Source organism: Bemisia tabaci, chromosome 5 (assembly GCF_918797505.1).
Source record: "Bemisia tabaci chromosome 5, PGI_BMITA_v3".
NCBI lineage: Eukaryota > Metazoa > Arthropoda > Insecta > Hemiptera > Aleyrodidae > Bemisia > Bemisia tabaci.
In genome coordinates this window covers 32,078,326-32,103,469 of record NC_092797.1, presented here as the reverse complement: position 1 = coordinate 32,103,469, position 25,144 = coordinate 32,078,326, and the positions used below count along the sequence as shown (strand labels likewise).

At 40.0% G+C, this 25,144-nt stretch overlaps 2 protein-coding genes across 7 annotated transcripts in view; one reads left to right on the top strand and one right to left on the bottom strand.

The window, feature by feature from the left end:
• The window catches only part of LOC109037407 (uncharacterized), a 113,247-nt gene that overhangs the window by 2,762 nt on the left and 85,341 nt on the right, over positions 1-25,144 (top strand). The gene's annotated exons all lie outside the window — the stretch shown is intronic.
• On the bottom strand, positions 10,954-18,418 carry LOC109037408 (uncharacterized). The gene is made up of 2 exons (XM_072300565.1): positions 18,024-18,418; positions 10,954-12,151 (listed from the first exon to the last, which is right to left on the bottom strand). The coding sequence occupies exon 2, from the start codon at positions 11,893-11,895 to the stop codon at positions 10,957-10,959; it is 939 nt and encodes a 312-aa protein (XP_072156666.1). The 5' UTR covers positions 11,896-12,151; positions 18,024-18,418; the 3' UTR covers positions 10,954-10,956.

The following is a 25,144-nucleotide window of genomic DNA, read 5'->3' as shown; positions in this document are numbered from 1 at the left end:
TTAGAAATCCTGCTTTCCATTAAAGAATGCTTAGATAGGTAAGCATTTTCAGCTCATGTTGCCGACCGTAAGTTGAACTGTTGCATCTGAGTCTTCGGCACTTTTCAAAATATTGGGGAGGGACTTTTGTGCGTTTTGCATTCACTCGGTGCTCTACTACTTCTCTCCTTATGACAATATACCATAGATTATTCTCATCAGTATTGTCCCTTGCTACTGGGCTTTAAATTATTTTAAAAACTGTCTTGCAGTCTGATCTATATCGGCAAGATAAGACAACACGTAGCCCATCTACACCGTGTAATATATCGATTTTCGAGTCTTGTCGTGCCAACATAAACAACAATCAAGTTGCTGGAACTTCATACATAAAAAGACGCCCCAACAACGCACTCTGGCGTTCCACGACACCCAACACCTAACGTCACATGTGCCTATCTTCCCAAATGTTATCGGGCAACTGAAAACGCACCCTTTCGACAGTGCCCAAGGGATGGCGGCAATTCCATGCCGCCATCTCTTCATGGGACGTCCTTGTCGCATTTTCCCATGTGGTACCCAATCCAAAAATTGTGTGGGCCATCTCTCCTCCGACATTCTTTGCACAAGTCCACACTGAATGCCTAGACATGACGTCGTGCACGATGTCATTTTTGACCATCATCCCCTGGCGAACTCTTTCCTCACGGATTCAGTCCGGTCTTGACCGCCGCCAAAAATCAATTTCAGAGATTGATTCCACTTCAAATTCTCATATTTCCTAAGATAGATTTCTATCCTGGCACAACAATTTTGACATTCGGTGGACTCCTATACTAATTTTTAGATTTTACCTCCTTTTCTCCCGTATGATATCCAACTGTTGAGTTGGTTTTGCGCTTGGGGATTGGGAAGTGCCGTTTTTGGATGCGCACTACATGTATGACACGCAGGATTTGGCTGACAGACGCGCATGGAATAAAATGTGCATGTTTCGATACTAAGTAGACTGAGCAAGTTTCATTTCCATTATTGTTAGCCTGCATTTTCCCTGTCTGGAGAAATCAGTGCCTTTTTTGCTCTCTCGTGTGATAGATTTCCCTTCCTCCCGTCAGTCTAGGCCTTCTGTTTTTTGCCGATACACTTATTTCAAGTACGCATATGAGTTGGACGGATTTAGTAACTAGAATCAGCCCAACTACAGACGTTGCTCAATTTCTCTTCATTGTTTACTTTTGAGCAGCAATCGAAGCCATACATTTCTCTCTCAAATGTTCAATGCATTTCTTATAATCTGAAGGCAATTTTGCAGGCAATTTTAAGGCGTTATACGCTCAAATTCTTTATCATAACATGCGCGGAATTATGGGAGCCGAGAGGAGCCTTGGAGCCTGGTCCCCACAAAAATCTGCTCGGTCGCTCGCAAGAATTGTGAGGGATTTTGCGAAGGAAGTGCACGACATATCTTTCACTTATGAAATCGTAAACATTTTTGGTGAGAGTAGCCCAAAATTGCTCCTGAGACTACTCAATTTTTCAACATTTTCCGAAGGAGGCCTCCCCCTCCTCCCCTTTGATTCCAACAAAATCCCCTAAACCCTCTTATGAAACTGAGGAAGTCCTGTAAAATCTCTTTAGCAGGGTCTCCTCTTGTGATCTTGCGGACCTCCCTTAATCAGGTGCCCTTTCAGACTCCCTACATGACTTAGCCCATAATTATGGAGGGGCAATGTAGGCAAATAAATTATAAACGGTAAAAGGAGAGGAAATTATCCAAAATGTGTGGATTGATAAAATTTTTCTTAGAAAGTACCAGACTAGTTTTCAATCACTAACATACACTTTCTTGTCTAAGACACAAATTTTCTCTCCTATCCGAAGCAACATAAAATGCAAACAGGCTACTTCTGGTTTGTGCCGTCCAAGTGCTCATTAAGGTTGCTAAAAAGTTTTCATCCTCGTTTTTTGGCAGCTATGTGTTAATTTAGGAGACCTCTATAAAAAAGAGGAACTGTGCCCAACAGTCGTTTAAGATCGCTCGTGGATAATGAGAAGGAATTTTAGCAAAAATCTTTCACAATTCCGGAAACCGACCTCGCAAACATAAAAAGAAACATGTAAATTTTGAAAATCAGAACTATATTAATTTTTTGACTTTGATTTTCGTGAACAGTAGAACTTCCAGGGGAGAGAAAAAATAGATCCTGTCTCATTAAAAAATTAAATGCAAAATTTTGCTACTTTGTGAAATTAACCCCTTTAAGCTGCGGTACCTATTGGTCATTTTATTTTTCTAGGAGTTGATTACCTACCAAACATTCCGTCGTGTGAATTACGGAGATCGGTAGATCTTCTTCCTAAACGAAAACAACTAAAAACCACCTCGAAATAAGATGCACAGAAAACGCCTTCAAACTCCTTGGCAGCAACCACACACAGCAACGCGGGTCGGTAGCCCCATATACATACAAAGAAATTGTTCCTTCTCTGACGAGGGAAACCTGCAAGTTTTATGCAATTTTTACGGTCGTCGCATTGCGGGTAAAATTTTAATTTCATAAGTGTCCAGTAACTGTTGAACCTTCATGATTGATAAACCTTTCTATACGACATCAAGATGGAATTTTTTATTGTTTTTTTATCGACTGATTATTATGGAACACATTTTTTCGTATCATTTTCGATATCATCAAAATTACCGATGCAGCCTTTGATGGGTAAGTAGTTCGTATCTTAAAGCGTTTCATGAAGTTTTTACTCTTTGCGCGCTTAATATATTCATTCATAATAATAATTTCTTCGAATATTTTTCCATTCATGTTTTGACAAATGTGTCAGTGAAATATGCTATTGCTGAATTATTTACTTAAAAATGATGTGAAAAACTTATGGTATAATTCACCACGAACAGTAAAACATCAAAATACATGAAACCGTTTATTAAAAATATAATTAATTTATGATAGAGCTGTAGATGTGCATACACATTCTTGAGGGTAACTTTTAATAAATACAAATAAAATGACAAAATATATCTTTTTATTTGAGGAATGAACTAAATGATATTTGAAGTCTTGTATTTTATTCGTTCAAACAGTCGATTTATTCCCATCACATTGATTTTTCTGAGACACCGGACAGATTAGAACTCTAATAGATACATATATACAAGTCAGTTTAAAAATATCATAACTTAGTTCTGTTATTTGACATGAACCAGAGGGCTGGGCCCCCTGACTGCTGCGCGGCCCAGCCCCTTAGAAGTGCTTCGTGCCTCAGGCGTTATGCGTTAGGTACGCGTTATACTCATATGGATTTATATAATATAGTACGATAGTATGATAAGATACGTGCAGTGACAGAAATGAATGTAAAGGGACGAGGAATCGCAGTATTTTTTTATTTAAAATTAAAAAAGAGTTCAATCATTACAGGTAGTCCATTCAAGGTGAGAATTCACGTCGCGAGTCGTAGAGAAGCAGATTGACTAAGCTATTTTCTAACAAATTGCGGTACTTTTAGTAGTTAGAAACACTTTAATACGAAAAATGATAGCGGTTTTTAGATCTACATCAGATACCTAGGAATTAGAATCGTACATATGGCAGACTTATAACCGTGCGTCTGGCTCTGTCTAAAGAACATATGGTTTTCAATAACCACTGACAATAGACAGATTTCGTGTAAGGACCATACAAAGCTAGGCCTCCCGCCATCACTATGTATGATTCCATTTTCCCCGTCCATTATTAAAGTACGGCGCAAAAGGATATCCCGGAAAAGACGGATTTTGCAAATTCCCTCCCTCTTTTCCGGGGAAATTCCAAAGTTAATGGAGGAAAAATTGGTTTTCCATGAGAGTTCTACGCACAATTTTTCCTTCCAGAATTTGTATTTCGATGTCCTAGGCCCAGGCCCATTTCCCCGTTTTCTCTTTCTCCGTTTTTTTCTCCTTATTTTTCTTTTCCCCATCAACCTAGCTAATTTTTAAAATCTCATTATCATTTTGGTGAATTAAAACCTAACCTTTATAGAGTATGAATTCTAATGCACTTTAAAATTCACCGATAAAAATTAAGCCCTTTGAAATGATTGGCTTAAGACTCAAAGAATTAAAAAAAAAAAATGTGGGGTTTTACTTATTCCGCGCACTCGCATATTTCGTCGCTCCTCGGACGTAAGGGCGTATCTCATTTTACACGTGAGCCATGTCTCCCATATAACTCTATGCTTTTCAGGGCTCACACGGGAATAGAGATACGCCCTTACGTCGGAGGAGCGACAATTTTAGGACAATTTTTCATACGCATATTTTGTGTGTCGGCATTTGTGCATGCTGAATCGTAGTTCGAGGAAGTCAGCTGTCAGGAAGGTTCCACGAAAGGTGACAGGAACACTCCAATTATTGTGCGTAAAATTCTCATCAATTCCATTCCCCCACCAATTTTGAGCTCTACTGAAATGTGCCATTCACCTGAGGGTGTCAGAAGCATACTCCCGCACTAATTAATTTTTTTGCCCTTTTTCATTTCCTCAGAAATCGATTTTTACCTCTTTATCTTATTTCATTCTGACATACTTCATTTTATTTTGTCTAATTATCAAACTAAGATCTCCAATCATGTTATTTTTGGGGGCAATATTCACCCCGTTTGGAGAAATTCAATCACTCTTATCTTACGGTCCCGGCTGTGGCCATATTTAGGGTGCGTTATAGAGACGAGTGTATCTCTCTTAAAATTAGGAACTCGTCAGATTTTTACCATTAGCTTGTCGATTTATGGACAGGAGTCTCCGTCACTCAATTTGAGTCCCTTTATATCTATACTCAAGAACGCGAGTTGAAATGACTGATCACGTACCGTCTCACGGATGATCAGCAAATCTCCAAAATTGCTAATCGCGGCGGTTTGAAATTTAGCCCCTATTGGATTTTGATGTGTATACATCAGCTAAGAAATTGTATTCCTGTAGGTGCAAATCCCGCGAAGAAATCGCGGTTGAGAAGAGTGAACTTTCCCGTGTAATGATCGGGTGCGAGAAGGATAGGTAATAGATTTTTCGAGCAGTCATGTGTTCGGCAACAATGCGTGGAAAAATCAGAAAGTCAACTGATGCCTACCCCGGTCAATTCGTCGCCTACCTGACATAAGGGCGTAACTACAATCTGCGATGAACCCTGGGCTCCATTCAATTCAATGCTTTTCTTGGCTCATCTCAATGTGTAGTTACGCCCTTATGTCAGCCAAGCGACGAATTTGTCCACGCTTTGTTCGCCATATAAGCCAATTGAACTGTGATTTCGACACAACAAATATTTCCTCGGTAATAAAATCTCTGATTTTGCAAGAAAAAAAGAGTCGTTTTCAATTTCCCGTCATTCTCGCGTGTTTTTTGGAATGAAGTGCGATATTTCGTAAAAAAAGGCTACTCCGATCAAATTAAATAATAGTTCTCAATACTCTATACTCAAAATAGTAGAAATTGTGGTTGTGAGGATTGAAGATGAATAATGCTTCTAATTTGCTCCTACGATTCCGACAACTTTTCCATCAGTTCATTGTATAGAAGGGTATGTAAAAATAGAACGCGAACAGTTACGTTACATTTCTCTGGATCAAGTCAAGCTAAGAGGGAAGGATTTATATATCTACATGAAAGACATGCAGTGAGAGGATGAACGTGTGCTCCTCGCTGGAACTGCGGGCTGATCGTTGAAATTGATAGACAAAGCAATAGACAAAGAAGACATCTCCGAGTATGGAACAATCCTATTGGTTGAAATGGTTGGTTCTTATAGACTGAGGGAGAAAATGATGGACCAACTACAGCGTCTCTCTTGAGTTGCCGTTAGTTACTCTATTACCTCCCTCAATCGTCCATTGCAACCACCCGCTTCCACCAGTAGGATTCATCCATATCCCTCTTGTCCTCTTTATCTATAGCTTTGTCTATAAATTTCAACAATCAACCCGCAGAGCGAAAGGAACAAAACTATTACTAAACGCGCAACTATTCGTGCTCCGAAGTCGCCCATATTGCCATTCTAGTTATTGAAGGGGAACTCGAAGGTGAAGTCAAGCTGTGAGGAGAGTGATCAACGAGTGTTTCTTGCCTTTCCGCAGGCTCATTTGTTTTTTTATTAACTTATTTGTATTATTTAGGAGTAATTATAAAAATTCATTGCATGGAGTGTTTACGGATAAACACGCAAGATAGCGCCCCCCCCCCCCCGCGAAACTCGCGTAAACTGCCAGTCATCTAAATAAATACCAATGACTTAAGACAGATTGCAAAATAAGTTATTTAAAGAAATAAAATATGCATACGAATTACGCATTAGCTTCTTCGAAATATCCCATCCCCTCGAAAACAAATTCGAAATGAATTTGTTGAAAAAAGGCACTACGATATCTGAAAAGTTGATTATACAGTGAAACCCATAATACAAATTCTGAAGCTTTCTTCGCCTCTATTGGTTATTTTGTATTTAAAAAAAAGGGGGTTTTCATTTATAATTGGCTTGTATGCAGTATACTATTGATTTCTATAGTAGCTAAAATAAGTGACAATATAAGAAACAATAACAGTGATAGATAACTTTTGGGCATATACATCTGGAAAATAAGAACGCTACAATATAGACAAATGGCGCTTTTAGAGATTTTTTTGGCCAGTACAAGACAGACATACAGCTTTATGAACAACATTGTGCAAATATGCGGACCGATTCGGAATATTTATGCATCGTCAATCGATCATCCCCCTATCCCCTTTTCTGGCAAAAATAAGTTGTCCGCAAGGACGTCAAGAGTTTCGCAGGTTTAAAGCTGACCTACTCTGTTTTTAACAAGATTTCGTTGAAATTTTCCTCTTTAACACTGAAGCTCCTTGGTGCAATTCAAATTTTTGCAAAAAAATTGATGAGAATATTTTCTCCTGCTCTAGAGCTATTTCTGACAGCACTCTTACCCCAATAAAACAATTCGATTTCGTTTTCGAATTCAGATTCGATAGGTAGCGGGACGCTCATGCTTGGGGTATTATGCAGAGGTATTTGACCACATGCTTCATTGGAAGTCACACCCATTTTGATCGGCTTAGTTTTTTATCTGCAATAAGAAAATGAAAACGTAAAAAAACTGATTACTGAACGTGTACTTCATCATTTATCTTTACCCAGAGATTCATGTTGATGTCCTGCGGCTCGATTGTTGAATCGATATCGAATGGCCTTGAACGATAAAAAGCATTGCCGAGATAGGGATTTATCGATCGAGTTCATTCGATAACGATTCAACAATCGACCTGCAGGTTTGAATGTATATCGATAACTTAAGTGCGAAACTACGCATCTCTAGTGGGATGTTTCAAAATTTCCGCTCCTATTTTATTTTTCGAAGAAAATCAAGCCAACTTTATAGCCTACCAAAGATTTTGCCAATTCACCGGAATATTCAAGGACATTTTTATAGGAAATTAAGTTGACCAATGATCCGAAGAAAAAATCAAGTATGACATAAAGTCTGAAACGTTGGAAATGGAAATAAGTGGCTTCGCACTTTTGCCATCGATTTGGAAATTATTGGAAATAGGTATACTAACAATAATATTGCATGAAGAAATGCCAATAAAATACTCGGTAGTAACATTGTTCAGCTCCGAGGAGTCTCGTAAAACGCCTCCGATTAATTTTTACCGTATTAGTTGTTACTCGCGTATTTCCTCGCGATGTTCATTAAATGTATAGTGGATGGGTCATATTTTGTGATGAGCAGGGCCGGATTTACCTACTTGCCGCCCATGGACCGCCCGTATTTTTCCGCCCCTTCTCATTTGTTTTGAAACATCAATAGATCGTATTTGACAGTGGTTCGATGTATCGTTTGGTTCAAAACAATAGAACATAACCTCAAACAAAACTTTTAGGATTTAATTTGGAAAAGCTGAAAATGAGAAAATTCCTAACAATTTCACTTTTCATTGCTAGAGAGTAAAAATTTAATTACATAAGACCCGTTACCTCAGATTTCTAAATTGACTTTTGAGGCTGTGGTTACATATTGAGCCAATCGATATCAATATAATCTCACCCGTGTGATCCGTCCATTACGATCTATAAAAGCCATCAAGTGAACGTGCCGGTGGGGGAGGGGTGTATGAGACGCGTTTACTCGTGTTGGGTACATTTTTTGTGAAAGCCCTGTCAACACTATCAAAAGTTCAGTTCCGTAAACCCATCCCATGTTTGGACAAGGCCTTCCATTTATAAAAAACGAACGAAAAAATTATGAAAGAACAAACATAAATGTGGTTAAAAATTTTAACTTTCACCGCCGCGCTGACCGCACTGTGTTGGCGCAATGCGTGAAGTATTCATGCATTCTTGTGGGGGCTATGCGTTTCACGCCGACCGCTGCTGACCACACTATTTGGCGCAATGCGTGAAGTATTCATGCAGTCTTGCATGCGTTATGCGTTTCCAGCCGACTGCTGCTGACCGCAGTGTGTTTGACGCAATGCATGAAGTATTCATGCAGTCTTGTAGGCGCTATGCGTTTCATGCTGACCGCCGCGCCGCTCCATTCCAGGTCAAATTGCGTGTTTGGTTTCTCTCTTAACTCGACTAATTGAAGGTGTTGTCTCATGTATCACCGAGAGACGACAAAATTAGAAATTAATATAATTTTACTCTGAGGAAATTAGAGATTTTGTCATCTTTTCTCGTTTGTAATTTATTTCCTGAATCCGATTTTTTTCTCTCTTTTTTTGATACCTACATTCAAAAAGATTGCAAAATTTGTCGCCCCCTACATATTTCCACCATGGGCCGCGGCCCATGTGGCCACCTACTTAATCCGGCCCTGGTGATGAGGTTGATTAAAATGTCTTGAGGAGGGAGGGAAATGAATTAACTATCACTTTAGTCTAAAAAGGTCGAGTCATCAGCATCATTTGAAGCAAAGAACAAGGTAAAGTTACCAAAATTGATTCATTGTCAGCAGTTCAGCTTCAGGATGAAAAATGACCTATCAAAGCGGTCCCATGGAGGCCCAAAAGATTCCAATGGGTTCTTGTTCATGGGTACCCATGGGGATTTCACGGGGTCCATGGGACGCATTATGACTTGAAACTTTGACCCAATGTTCTCACTCAAGGGTAATTAAAAATGTTCAGCGTTCAAAACTTAGAGTCCTCAGTTTTACTCCAAAGCGGTCTTTCATCTCTGCTGAACCATCCGAGTTTCCACATTAAGCCGCACTTTTCCCGACTGCAGCACATGTTCATTCCGTCAGAAATACACAATTCGTCGAATATCGTGCTAGATTAAAAGGAATGTTAATGAATAGTTGATTTGATGAAATACATGAGTATTTTCAATTCGCGATTGTTTCGAAGGTCACATTCGTAGAATTTGAAACCAATTCATTGGATCGGGTGAACTTAAAAGCGGAAGGTATTCAATAACGCTTCATTAGGAGCGTCATGGAAATATTGGCTCTGTTATCGTCATTGCATGAAGGCAAAGTGATAGACGAATAGATGAAAAAGAGCGAGAGCGTCATGCCAGTCAATTCGTATCGTCCCTTCTATTGAGTGATGCGTCATTTGCTCTTAACACTGGCGTCAACTCTGTTAGTGACCTTAACTTAGAAAGCTTTTCATGTATTTCTCAGTGAGCTTATGATTTTATCAAATGCAGCTTAATCGATTCCGTGCAGTTGCCTCTTCTTGCTATGACTCAGTCGCATGTGTGGCAAGCATAAGCGTAACCAAGGGGTCTCGGGCACTCTTAGAAGAATGTTTAGGGCAAAATGACCCTTATCCCCCTCCCCTCCTCCCTTCACAAAATATTTTTTGCCATGAATATGGTGACTAGAGTACCTATATAAGAAGAGTACAGACTTGTCAAAATATGGAATTCTCAAGGCCCAAAAGGGCAGCCAACCTCCTGAGACAAAAAATGCCTCTGCCAATCTTTAGATTCCAATATTAAACCAAGATGGCCAATAATGTTCATAAACGAGCATGCTCTCACAAAAATGAGTAAATTTATGCAAAAACTAAGTCAGATATGTACGCTTTACAAACGGCGGGGTCGTAACGATTGTGATACTAAATCACTCTAGATAATTTGAATTCATACAGGTTGGCTGCCCTTTCGGGTCCTAAGACAGAGACAAGATACCCTTCCCTGGCATCTTGGCAATGGTAGAAGCTTTTACTTATGGGACTTCAACATTCAACTGTTGACCTACCTACTAGGTGGCTGGTTAACTACGTGATGGGAGTTTTGTTTGGCAAAAAAGCCAAATTTTGGGAAACTTGTTTGGCTCATGACATCACCCGCAGCTCATCATCCACCTGGTAGAAAAGAAACAGCCGTAGAGGTCAACAACCAAAGGGGGAATGAATGTTGCCCCATTATAATTTTCTATCAGGAAATGTTGAATCCCGGAAAGTAAAAGCTTTGACCAATCGCTAACAAGCCAGTGGAGGGTCTCTTCTCTCTACCTTAAAAGCTCAATCACCTAACCTAAAGGTTGCCGACATATTCGTTCTCTTCCTGCGTACTGCCGTGTTAAGGGAAAACGCCGTATGAGCCTTCAGATGTTGCCAAATTTAGTTTAATAAATCACAAATTTTCGGGAAAATTTGTAAACGTTTTCCCTTCAATTTTCAGATAATTTTGTTCGCAATTTCACCTAAATTTCCTGAAAATTCAAAAAAAAAAAATATCTATGGCTTTCTTCGAAAATAAACATTTTATCGGAAAAAATTTGGCAACTCTTGAATGTTCATACGGCGTTTTTCCCAAGCACGGCAGCGTAGGTATTTTAATGGTGACAGGATCATTTTTACCTATGAAATGAAAACATAATGGACTAATCATGTCACAGCCAATCAGAATGGATCCTTCATTGTCCTCACTCTCTCCATGAGGTACTCCAGTAGAATGAACTTTGAACAAACCTTTCAAGCGAGAGCGACGATACGATCCATGAGGAGGAAGGTAAGGATGAAAATGACGAGCATAGCAGCAAAGACAGAGGCCAGAGCGATACCGAGCATCATCTGTTGTGTGGTCGCTTTGCCGTCGGCCTTCCCATCGTCGGCCAACCTCTCCTCCGCCACTTGATAGCCGCTGTCCACCGGGTCGCGGAGGTAGCCGATGGGCCCGTCAGCCGAGGCCCTGGCCCTGCCGAAGGGGCTCCTATTCCCCGTGTAGCCGCTCTCCCTGTCCCACGGCCTGATCTCCCTCTCGTTGGAGCCCCCCGGCTCGAATCTCCTGAAGGGTGGCGGACCCCCACCATTCGCCTTGAAGCGTTCGTTACTGCCGCGCGGAACATCGAACTTCGGGATCTTCAGCGACCCCGAAGAGGCCGGAGGAGGTAGATAATCTTGCTCAGTTTCGATTATTGCTGGTGCGCGTGTGCTTGTTGTTATAGTTGTTGTCCTCTTCGTGAATCTGGGTAGGGGCGCGGATTTCGTCGTGCTGCTAGACTTGGCGTCTTCGTAGTCCACATCCGAATACTCTATCTTACTCGTGTCGGGTGGACCCAATGGGAACGGCTCGGCCGGTTGTTCCAGCTCTGGTTCTGCCTCGGGTTCCGACTCCTGAAGAGGTGACGTCGATGGTGACGTCGCTTCGGTGACGGGGGTAGTGGGCGGAGCTAGCGATGGGGGTAGTGGGGGTTCTGGGGAGGACGCGGGAGGTGCGCTGGGTCCGAAGTCGTCGTAGGCGTCGTTGGACGTCGGCGTCGAGGGGAACGTCGGGGGTGCGTCATTGTCGCCAGGCGGCTCTTCGTCCAGTGGTAGCGTGTCGTTGTAGGAGCTCTTGATGTTGCCCGAGCGTTGGCCTAGGATAAACGGCGCGGCGTGGAGTAGGAGGAGGAATATGAAACCTATTCTCATTTTTGCCGGACATTAATTGGTGTTGTTCCGGAACCGCGAATGAAGTCGGAACCGGAACTGGTCGCTGAGATGGCCTCCTGCTTGTCCTGGATTGGACGAGGGGGTGAATCGCCGTGCGGGTAGTCTTTGACTCGATGTCTCAAGTGCTTGAGCCCGGTCGGACGTCTTTGGAACGAGCACGCCTTCTCATCGTTCCGCACCCTTGGATCTAACTTCTAAAATGCTGCTCTTCGTTAGAGATCTCTGACAAAGTATCCTGTAACAAAAATCAAAATATGAAAGAAAAAAAGAAGGAAAAAAGTCAATGTCAAAGTCAATTGATCGGACGGCCAAATATAAATGTAGTAGTAGTAAAATAATTTTATTTTAAAGCGGTGCTTTAGCATTTAAGGCCATTTACACCTCTAAAGAAGGCAGTAATAGTAATACATTTACATGGAAATTAAGGTTACATTAGTAAAAATACAAAAGGGTTGAGGGGAAAGGTTAAATTTTGAGATTAAAGGAGCGCATAAATTCAAAAAGTTTTACAGGATGAGTATTCAGAAGTAAATTTTTAAGAGAGGGTAAGGGGTAGGGAAAAAAAGTTTTCGGATTTCTTTATCAAGTGGGCAACTTATAAGAACGTGATCTACCGTTAAATGAAGAACTTCGAAAAGAAATGAAAGGGAGGCAAACAAAGAGATATTCAGTGCTGTCTTATTTGCAACGAGGAAGTATGGAATGCTAAATTTGCTTTCGCCCGCGATTGCAGGGCTGCATAAAGTAGGCTTATTATTTTTTCTACCACTCCCTCGTTTTTCAGTGCAGGTTAGACATCACTCGTGCTGCAGAAGGTATTTATTCGTTTAAAAAAATGTGCACCGCCCAAAAGACAATACATTTTAAAGACCTCGTACTGCTACTTATATTCTATACAAAGTGATAGTGACTTTGGGAAGTCAACGCTCAAATTCGTCTAATGATGACTGATAACCGAAGAGTTGAGCAATCAATTATTTTAGAAAATCTATAGTAATTTTCAATAACTCGCCTCGCTAAAAGCTCACTCTGACATTCATAAGTCATCATTTGGCAAATTTTATGCTGAAGAAGTTTCTCGCAAATTAGATCGCGTTTAACAGAAAGGAACCAAGCCACATCAGCTGTGGCCTTTAATTGGGCAGTTTAATTTTTCACATGGAAACGGTTGTGCGGATTTTGGTGCAAATTTCAGCGCTTTTTCTGCATTATGCAACGGAATTCCTCAAAATTTCCAAAAAAATCCGAACAAACATCAGGGCCGGATTCACCTACTTGCCGCCCACGGGCCGCCTATATTTTGCCGCCCCCTTCTCATTCGTTTTGAAACTCGATAAAAACCATCAAATGAACGTGCCAGCGGGAGAGGGGTGCATAAGACGCATTTACTCGTGTTGAACACATTTTTTGAGGAAGCCCTGTCAACACTACTAGCAAAAGTTCACGAAAGTTTGCGCGAAAGTTAAGTTCCATAAACCTATCTCTGTGCGGACAAGGCCTTCCATTCATAAGAAATGAACGAAAAAATTATGAAAGAACAAACATAAATGTGGTTCAATGATTTTAACTTCCGCCGCCACGCCGCGCAGACCGCACCGGGCTGGACGCAATGCGTGAAGTATTCACGCAGTCTTGTAGGCGCTATCCGTTTCACGCAGAGGCTGACCGCAAAGACTGCACTGTGTTTGATGCAATGCGTGAAGTATTCGTGCAGTCTTGTAGGCGCTAATGTGTTACCAGCCGATCGCCGCGCCGAGGCCTTCTCCTTTTCATCTCAAGTCCTCGTTATCATTTCTCTCTAAGTCGCGCCGTTTTAGGCCAAACTGCGTGTTTGGTTTCTCTCGTAACTCTACTTATTGAGGGTGCTGTCTCTTGTATCAATAAGAGACGACAAAATTAGAAATTACTATACTCTCAGAAGATGAGAGATGTTGTCGCCTTTTCTCGTTTGTAATTTTGTTTTTATAAATCCGATTTATTTTATACCTACCTACACTTTAAAAAATTGCAAACTTTTGCCGCCCCTTAGATTTGCCGCTATGGGCCGCGGCCCATGTGGCCACCCCCTTAATGCGGCCCTGACAAACATTCTATTGTAAGATATTAAATCCCCCGCTTAAATTTGACTATGCCCGATGTGCCTTTGACCCTTTCTGCTATATCATTAGGCGGAAAATTGCGTCGATCTCTGAAATTAACTTATGACTCATACGATTACATTGCTTAGATTGTTAATGCGTGCATTATCTTTAAAAATTATTGTCTCTGGCGCCGCCGCTGCCGTCGCGTCGCACTGTCGCGTCGCGTTTTGTCCACGTTGACTGCAAATTAAAGCCACGGTTCCACGGTGCGAAGTTGGCAGCGTGAAGTCGACCGTGCGGCTTATTCGCGCCACCGGATGTACTGATTTTAAACTTGCGCGTTGCTCTAGACGTTGGCAACGCAAATCGTCTTTGCAGTGACAACAGGCGGGATTAAAGTCATCACACCCGTTTGCAGCAGTGGCGTGGCGTGAATAATCGATTATCGATATCTCGCCATTTGAAGCTATGGTAAAGAATCGATTACTAAGGTGTTCGCTGCGAACACCCTGATAATCGATCTTTTTCCATGGGTTTAAATGGCATAACAATTGATATATCGCAAAGCACGCCACGCCACTGTCACACCCGTTCGCATGAATCTGCCACGCGGTTAATTTCGCGCGGTCAACCTCTCGCCGCGCCGCACAGTGGACCGAGTCAATACGAGGGGTCGGACAAAATCTGGAAACTTTAAACGCTCATGACTCCGTTTTTACAAAATTTTGAGGGTCTTAAAGTGGTTCTATGGGTTTTCTCATGAAATTTCCTGCCAGAGGCGCTATTTTAAATTTAATTTTTGACAAAATAAATGTCTAATTTGCAATTTTAGTCAAAAATTTTATGTGCGACCTCTCTAATTGATTCGATCCACCGTCCGCCGCCAGCGCCCTGGGCCCGAATTATGTCGGTCCTTCCACCTTACTTAAATATACTTAGGAGGAGTCTCGACCGCACTTAAAAAGTCCGGTTTAGCGCTTCTGATTGGTCGATGGTGCGGTTTCGACTCATCGATGAATGCTGCGTCTCCGCATGAAAGAGCCGACAAAATTCGGTCCCTGCTGTGGAACCGTACCCTCAGTGCGTCAAACCTCGACTAACTTGAATAACCTTGGCTTGTCAACCAAATTATACTTCATTCCTTTTCTTAGGCTCCTATAATTTTTGATTGTTACATGCATCATATAGAGGACGCATATCTAACCAGAATCAGTCCAACTGTATTTCGGAGCGCCTAATTTCCTGTTAAGTTTTTTTCTTCTTTTTTTCCCTAGAAAAATCGAATCAACATAACGCCTTGAAACTTTTAATGAATTTTCCATAATACATGCACTTGCTCAGTTTTCTAGTGAACAAATAAAACATGCAAGGTAATTAGACGGTGTCGGATGTAGTTAGGATAATTATTCCGGTTACATCTGTCCAAATGACTCTTTATTCTGAGAATTTCTGACAGAAAAAGAGACGCCTCACTACTTTCATTATACTGTTGTCTCTAGCTATTTGTTTATTTACTTAACGCGAGAGCGTGTCTTTTTTTTAATTTCAAATAGCCGTATCTCGCTGACGTGCGATTGCAATGAGGCATGGTGTTATAACTGTTATACTGACAACAGGGTTCATTTTTAAATGCAAATACGCCCTCACATCCGAGGCGCCATGATTTTGCTCAGTCAACCAGCGCAAAGAGCAAGACCAAAGAGTGTGTGAGCGTGTACATTGTACAATTCAGTGAAAACTCATATCGGAGCGACCTCGTTCTGGTATCAGTGCAAAAAATATCATCGACTGTTGTGGGGAAGTAAAGTTCGTTCAATAGCGTTTCCTATGATACGTGCCGATAAAAACTGGGCGTACCTACACCTGCAGGTTGATCATAGATGTTTTTCCCTCGTCGATGTAAGCTATATTGGCAGAGAAGAGTAAATAGTTGGCTCTATGGATGTGCGAAACGAATCTTAATTTCTCTTCGCAAATTTACCTCCATGGCCACACCTACACGTCTGTACCTGTGCACTCTCAATTAATCTGACCTTTAATTGCGACAATTTGCGGAGTTAATGCTTCGGGCACATTGGCTCTGCGTGTGAATTTAATTGCAAATGATCCGAAAACACATTTAGACCGCGTTGAGTAGAAAGGAACCAAGCCGCATCAGCTTTTGCAAGGTTTAATGGAGCAATTTAATTTTTTACATGAAAACGAGTTCGCAGATCTTTGTGCAAATTTCAAAGTAATTTCTGCATATTACGAAGCAAATTCCTCAACAGTTTGAAAGGAATCCGCACAAACGTTCTCTTGTAAAAATTTAAATCGTCCTGTCAAATCTGGCAATAGCTGATGTGGCTTGGTTCCTTTATGCTAAACTCCGGTCCATTTGAATAAATACGTTGTTCCAATAATTCAATGGGTCTTTTTACAGGGGCGCAGAAAGTTCTCAGAAGACGATCGTTTTCTGTAAGCCTGCGTTTTTGTCTCACGGTAAAAAATGTCCCATTTTATGAAAAAGGTCACAAAAATGCCACAAATGCCATCGGGAGGGGGGGGGGAGGTGTCAAAAAGCCGCAAATTCGGCGTTATGTAATTTAGGGGCGGCCATTTTCGATCGACCAAGAGATCGCGAGATCGGGCATTTTCTGTACTTTTTGCTTAAATTACTCCTTTATTGTTTCTCTTATTCAATAAGTTCCTCATGCCTTCCCTCTGTTTTCTCTTGGTCTGAACACTGTCGTATTAATCGTCGATTATTCATGCACTATCGTCTACTTTATGCCATGGGGGAGCGGAGTAGATGATTCACCAAATCTCTCATAACACTTGCTAGTATTTTTCCACGGATTCGGAACTGCAGATTTTCTCTAATGTGATGCGTTTACCCATTTTTCCTAATTAAGATTAGTGTTCACGTTGCATGTTAAGAGTTGTTTTTGGTGTTTTCAATTTTTTGCCAGTATGGAAAATTTGAGCGTCACTCGAATTTCTTACAACCTAGTATGTAAATAAATCCATTAATGAGAGTGATTAATTGTAACGAATGAGACGGCTGCATTTTATTTAGTTACTCGTATTCCCATGAAACGTTGATTTAAGGTAATCAAGACAAATAAGGATCTAACATTAAATCAGGTTTTCAACGAAGTCGTTTTCAACGGAAGTATCAACCGTTCAAAAAAAATTTAATCATCAAAGCAAAGACTGGCGTAAAACGATTAGGAAAAATTAAAACGATTCACGTGAAAGAGAACTTTTTTTTCAGTATTTTCTAAAGTGCAAATTTCGTCTGGTAAAATTTAAGAGAAAAACTACCTATTTGGAAAACTACCGTAAATGTTTTTGAAGCATCTAAAACTTTCTTTTGAAGAATACTTACCTTAGTTTAAAAAATCGAGGTACAGTGGAACTTACAAGAGGTTCATCAAACGTTTTACTTTTTTAGGTTTCATAAATTTTCCTCGAAAGGAAAAAAATACCCCGAAAATGGGTTTCCTTTTACGTATATTTATATCCTTTTTTCCCATTTGTCTTAATGAAAGTAACATGCTTCTTTAAAATAATGACCCACAGTCGTTGCTTCTAGAAATTGTTTAAAGAGAAAATATCTTCGCCGAATTTGGAAATGCATCGGTAATTTCAGAGATCACTCAAAGTAATTGAATAGAGAAAATTGTATCTTCTAGAGTTCAGTGTACTTCTCTAACATTTAACAAAATGTTTCTGAAATTTCGTCCTCATGGGACAAAACAGTCGTGTCTTATAGGCACAACATTTTGGAGCATCTACTTCAAAATAAACTTGAGTTTCGATGTTGCGCTTGGCCAAAGGAAATAAAAAGTATACGGTATGAATTTAATTACATTTAACGCAATAGTCTTTAGTCGGCACGTAGGTGTCCAAAGGGTACAATTCTCATCCGAATTCTTTAGCACAATAATACATAGTTTTCAATGCAACATCAGTGGTCACGCTGGTTTCCATGTTTCTCCTCATTTAATTTCTAACCTGCAAATTATTCAAGGATTTACTTACGGGATAAAATTTGACGTCAAAGTTTTACGAGCGCTCGGGGACATATAGAGTGTGAATTTTGAACGATTGGACTGAAACCATTTTCACAATTTTGTCAACAACAACATGAGAATGTTAAATTTTGACGGAGGGATTTACTAAAGATATGGAATTTAAATTTCAAATTTGTAAAAAGCCACTTCGTGGCGGCTAATTTTCAAGGTTATCTCAGTCATATGGTAAGCTGAGTTGATCGAGCCACTATGTGCATCGCTCGCTCAAGTCTTGTTTGTGGTTATACTGTTTCAGGATTTCGATGAGGTCGGCATTAATTGACAATCTTTTGATCGTAATTTAAGGAATAATTAATACTATTTTTCCTGAATCTTGAGCTTGAGTCGCCGTTTTTGCAATGTGCTGTCATTTTTTCAGTAATTAAGTTAGCATTAATTTTTTTTTTTTTTTTTTTTTTTTTTTTTTTTTTTTTTTAAGGCTAAACATTGACAAAGATTATGTATTAAGTTCACGCGCCAGTCGAATTCTGTGGTGCTACTTGGTCTCCATCGAAACAAACTTCTTTATCTTTTGCACCTTTCGAATGTATGTTCGGGCTCACCGAGCGGCACCATCTTCACTGATAATTATGCGAAATTTCTGACTTAAAATTATATCGTGTATAAATAGAAAAAGCGCGAAGGAAAATGGAGCATTAAGATTCTGAGGGCTTTTCTTCATCTTCATAAAGGAGGAGCCTGAAGGAAGTTGAGTCCCTTAACCAGTACAAATAAAACAAACAGAGCCAACACAACGTGGGAATAGAGCAATAGAACGGGGGAAGGATGCGCGTTGATGACGGCGCAGAGATGCAACTATTCGTGCTTGATGGATGTCCGTGGTGCATCTTCAAAATTGAAGGCGCTATGGCGCGAGGCGTTAACTCGATATGCTCCGCCCTGTGCTTCCGATCAAGTGTCCTTTAGTGTCGGAAGAAAAGTTTAAAAAACGTCTCTCCTATCTTCGGCTGCGGTGACACTCAATTTTTTTTCTCTCTTTATTTCAGTTTGATGTCTTATTATTGTTTTAGGATGTAGTATAGATCTATATCTAAAGCTCGTATGCACCGGCCCAACAAAACCCGCGGGGCACGTGTTATTAGCAAGCCTCGGATCAATTGGACTACATTTTGCAATTAATATAAATTTCGGCCCGGTTTAAAAACAACGTATGTGCCATTAGTTTCCCTATGCACATAAGTGCTTTTCAGATAAGTTAGAATTTATAGCTCCAAATTGCAAAATGCAGTCCAATTTGACCCAGCTTGGGTATCTAAGGGTTAACCAGCCTCTAATGAGAGATCACACGATTGCCTTGCCTGTTTTGTGCAGAGCGATTCAAATACTATTTGTAAAAAATGAAGCTTTTGAAATCCTCCTGCAAGATCTTGAACACAAAAAATTACTTGTCAACACGTCTCTTGTATAGTAAAAGTTTAGGGGGCTTCTCTGTTTTTGATACATTCAAACCCATTTATAGTTCATCCTCAGTTATTCTGGATAAGTAATGAATCTACTAGAGATCCTTAATAGTAAGCTGTTCGAAAAACATACAGAGGTATTCCACTGCATGCTTTGACCGAGCCACTAAATGATGTGTGTAATTCTGTTGGCAGACATAGGTCTTTTAAAGTTTCCATTTAATTCAAAATCAGAGGCAACAAACATAATGCGTAGCGCGAATAGACATATATTCGAAAGGCACAAAATTATATCACTCAAATGCCTTTGAGTGAACGGATAAACAATGTTGTGAATCTTTTGTCAGGAAGTGTCCACTGACGGTTCGCCTTCAATTTTGCCTTATAGGCAACAAACTTACCGACGAGCGCGAATAGTTGTCTATTCGAAAAAACGTACAATTATACGGCTTCATTGACTTTGATTGAATCAGAAATTGATAAACAAACTTATGAATGTGTTGGCAAGAATCGTTCACTTAAGGTTCGCCTTCAAAATTTCCGCTAAGTAGCTAACACATCGAGGTGCGCGAATAGTTATCCATTCGAAAAATACGCAATTACACTTCTCTATAAGCTTTGATTGAATCGATGAAGGGTGTTACAACCCACGTCAAATAAGTTGGTAGTTGTTTACATCCCGTTTGAAGCGATTGCGTTGCCTTTGCCGTCGTCCGATGAAGATGAAGATAGATGATAGCAGACTACGGTTGGCGACGTCGGTGTGTGCAGCAAACACAACGCATACAACATTTGCTAGAAAATCAACTCAATCCTACCCATACACTGGAAAAAAAAAACACATTGGATCTAGAGTCCAGACTCTTAAAAACATCGACAAGAAAAAGTACTCTTGATTCAATCAGAATCTAGCTTAAATCAAGAACCAAGCCTCTTAATTTAAGCGGCTTTCGTTTTGATTCAAGCAAAAATCCGATTGAATCAACAGTATTTTTTCTTGTCAATGTTTTCAAGAGTCTGGGCTCTAGATCCAATGTGTTTTTTTTTCCAGTGTATGAAGAATATACTTACAAAATGTGCAGTTTCCGCGATGCTTAGTTCTTTTTTTTATTAAGAATAAAACATAAGCTCATGTTAAGTCATCAATTAAGTCCCGTTAAGCCTGATATGGTTCAAATGGCGAATTTACACGAACATTCATTATTCTGCATTTTTAAGAGTGCTTAATGAGCTACGTTTGCAGTATTTTTTATAATTTTTTCTATGTATGGAAATTGTATAAAAATAGACTTAAAAGTAAAAAAATCTGCCGCCTTGTGACGTCATCAGGCGGCTGTACCCATTGAAACACGTGTATATGAGCAGATAGGGTCATTTACTCATATTCCCTCTGATAATTGTTCATTTTGGGAATCAGTGATATTATCATGCTCTGTTCACTCAGTAGTTTTCTCTTAAACGTGACATTTACACAGTTTCAGACACCTGCAAATGCTCTGTTGGACTAAATTTTGCAATTAGGAGCTTCGAAAATTGTGGCTCAGTTTAGTAACAACATGTAAACCATTAGTTTCCCCATATACAAATTTTTTCCTTACGGATGAGAAAGATATTGTAGCCTCTAATTGGGAAGTTCTTTGGAACAAAGGCGTATAATACTTGTGATGCTGCTAAGATTGTGCAACTTAGTGCATCGTTTCCAGTTGAACAGTTAGAAAGTCCTGCTAGGAATTTCTTCTGGAAAAAATCTAAATATTTTGATTTATTTTTCTGTGAAAATAATTAGCATGTACATACAGTGTAACTTGGTTCGCTTTAAGTTGTATACAAAGTCGAACAATATTGCAAGCCTAATACGCCTTTGTTTCAAAGAACTCCTTAATTGAAAATAGCTGTGCATTAAGAAGTGAATTTTAAAATTTTTGAACGTTCCCATTTAAACACGTGTATTTGAGCAGATTATGTCATGTCCTCATATTCCCTTTAATAATTGTTCATTTTAGGAACCAGAGATATTATCATGCTCAGTTCACTCAGTAGTTTTCTCTTGAACGTGACATTTACACAGTTTCAGGCACCTGCAAATTCTCTGTTGGACTAAATTTCGCAATTAGGAACTTCGAAAATTGTGGCTCAGTTTAGTAACAACATGTAAAACATTAGTTTCCCTATGCACTTTTTTTTTTTTTTTTTTTTTTTTTTTTTTTTTTTTTTTTTTTTTTTTTTTTTTTTAACGGATGAGCCAGATATTGTATTCCTAATCGCATAATGTCGTTCTGATGTGCGTTAAGGAGTGAATTTTAAAATGTTTAAACGTGCTCATTGTGAAAATCGAGCGGCCCAACCTTCAGAATGTTTTTTCATTAATCTGCATCCACAGAGTGCAACGGGCCCATTTTTTTGTCGTCGCACACGAACCGCGGTGCTCGCGCGAGTTCGATAGAGATAACGCGGCGCGGCTCCAGCTACGGGTTAGAAAATGCAGTTGGAAACGCAGCACGTCAAGCACGTCCACGTCCAAGTCCGCGCTGTTGCCGCACCTCACGTCCGGATTATCCCACTCTCGGTATCTCGCGTGGAAAAATCCGCATAATCACGCACCGACGGGCAACGATTATCTCGGATTGTTTACTTCGAGAAACAGGTTGCGTCATCGTCGCTAATCGGCCAACTTTGTTTTTCATCCCGTGTCTCTGTCTTGTTTGCGCGACTTCACCTCGCGCGTCGAGCGTCGCGTCGCGTCGCGTCGAGCGCGGCAAAACGCCAGGCGCCAGGGCGGCATCAACAGCACCGAGGCGTGAACGATCGATTATCGATTTTTCCCCATTTGAAGCTGTAGCAAAGAATCGATTGTTAAAGTGCTCGTTGTAAACACCCTGTCTATCGATCCTTTTTCGTAGATTTAAATGGCAGATCAATCGATGTATCGAAAAGCACGCCCCGCCACTCACTGGGCATTAAACCAACTCGGTAGCTGCATCACGCTCCTACACTGAGCAAGATCGTCGTATGACACCTCGGATGTCGCCAGATTTCCTTTAATAAAATACAGATTTTCCAGGGAATGTGTGAATACACCTTAACCTACTTTTCAGATAATTTTCTTCGCAATTTAACCTCAAATGCCTGAAAATTCCTAAGAAAATTATTCAGAAATTTTCTCGTAAATATATATCCTATCCGGATGGACTTTGGCAACATTCGAACGCTCTTACAGGCTTTTGCCGACGAGAGGTGCATGATAACACTTGAGCCTTTAAAATAAATGTTAATAGTAGGTCAAGCCACCTTACTGTAGATGCAACTCGCAAACATAAATAAATTCGTAAACATATAAATATCTGTCCAACAAACAGTATATCGATGGATAAAGCACAAAATTAAATATCTCCATCGCCGTGTTTCAAAATCTCTGCTCCTAGTTTATCTATTCGAGGAGAGACAAGTTAACTTTATAGCTTGAAATTTATACAGAATATTCTGTCAACAGAGAAGAAAAATCAACGACATTTTCAAGAAATTACGTCGACTAGTTTTCCAAGTGAAAAATAAAGGATGACAGGAAGTCTGCAGCGTCGCAATCGGATACGAGATATCGCTCTATAGCCATCGATATTTCCTGCAGTTAGACAAAAGGGTTCTCAAGGTGGAAATTGGAACTGTGCAGTACGGTGAAAACCCCGATTTTGGGTCGATGATATTAATTTTTTAGTTTTCGATCCTCTGCGCTTTTTTATCACTTTCAAGAATAACGGGTTAAACTTGCAAGTCATTTGCATTATTAATGATTTAATTAACGTTTGTAACGGATCGCTTCTAAACCTGGCAACAGCGCCGGTAAATGCATCCGTGTTTTTCTTAAACTCAGGAATTAACGTTGTCTCTTTGACTCGGTCTCCGAGAGGTAATTTCTGGAATTTGTTTACGTTTGTTTTCACATGTTAAATGATGCAGATTCGTCTCTTTTAAGCTGTAGTATAATTATGTCATTATATTTGTTTTTTTCTTCATTTTAGGGGCCCTTTTGCCTGACTTCATCAGGTTTTATTCATTAAACTTATGAGAACTTTTCCAACCTACCATTTGAGTGCTGGAGTCGGGCAAAAGGTTCTTTGAAGCAGGGAAAAAATGAAAAGAGATACAACTACGCTACATTCTTAAAGGGATTATTTTGCATAATTTGGCGGAAGGAATGCATCAAAAATCCAAAAATTGACCCTTAAAGAGAATTTCAAAGAGGAGTTGAAGAGAGTTGAGTTTCAAGAGAGTTGAAGAATTAAAATCACGAATTTGAAATGCACGGAGATAAAATGTGCGGACGCTATTCCTAGCTAAGTTCAAATGCGTTCAACATTAATGATGCTTTTAGCTAAAAAGTTTGAATAATGTTCGTAAGAGTGTTAGAGGGCGTTTTGCATCAAAAACTGAAATTCTATAAATTTCACCAAAAATTGGATTTTTTACTGCGCTGAGTGATTGAGCTCTCGCCCGCAAGGCCCTGCGTGGGCCTCCCTGCGTGCCCAATAGCTCTCTAAGTATACTTTTTCGAAAATTCATGTCGCAAATTTGTCATGCAATTTATTTTTGAATGACTTTCCGACCTTTTACTTTTTAATTACAAAAATATCGTTCCGGAAAAAGGCAAAAAACTAATCAAGTGACCTATGATGTATTTACAGCGTGTATTCAGAAAATGATAATTATTTTTCTTCATAACTTCAGGATTACCTCGAAAAATGAAGTTTTCCTCTCAGAGCGGTGTTTTCCGGGAAACATTCAATTATACTGGAAACGTGTACCCACGTCCTACATGACAGGAAAAAAGGCGATTTTTGAATCTAGTGACAAAAAATTCATAGGCATATTTTATTGACGTGCGTGGGGAGTTTAACCTACTCTCCTAAAATACGAAAATATAGTTAAACATGCCGTGATCCGTCTACTTTACTCCACGTAATCTTACCAGGTTTTCCTGAATCTGAAGCGAAAGATGATTTTTTCCCTCAAATTATCCGATAAGGCTACAGCCCTGTGCATTTATCGCTGTTGGAGCTTTAAATTTTCCCGCCCTTTCCCCCACTCTCATTCAGTTTTTCCAGAAAATTGATTTTCTTTCAAAAAGTTTCTTCATATCAGCCTGAAAAAAAACCAGTTGTATTATGAAGAATTCGATTGAATTCGGCAGATGTATCTACATATTTTGTTTTACATTTCGTAAGTCTAAAATAATGCCGTTACCTACGTCTGCTGAGCTTACTATAATGTGCTTTATAAGCGCAGGAAGTTTCGACTCAGGGTGCGCTTGCGGAACGCATAATAACGCACAATTCATACGCCACTTTGACCCTTCGTAAGTGCGAGCGAAAATGAAGACATAGATACATTTCTCGGTACGCTGATTGGCCCACGTATGTCTATAATAAAGGGACTTTTTATTCCACGTCAAGCAACGCAGCCGTATGTGCAAACTTCTACATGCTCGGTCACGTCTTCAACAAATAACAAAAACACTTAAGGGTAAGACGTTTGCAGAAAAGCGTACTATTTTGCACGAGACAGCAGTATGTGCAGCTTTCTCCCGGTATAATGTGGACTTACCGCTGGTTCGTCGGCATAGACGTCAACTTCCGTGCAATTCTCGCAGGTGGATCCAGACACTTCAAACGGT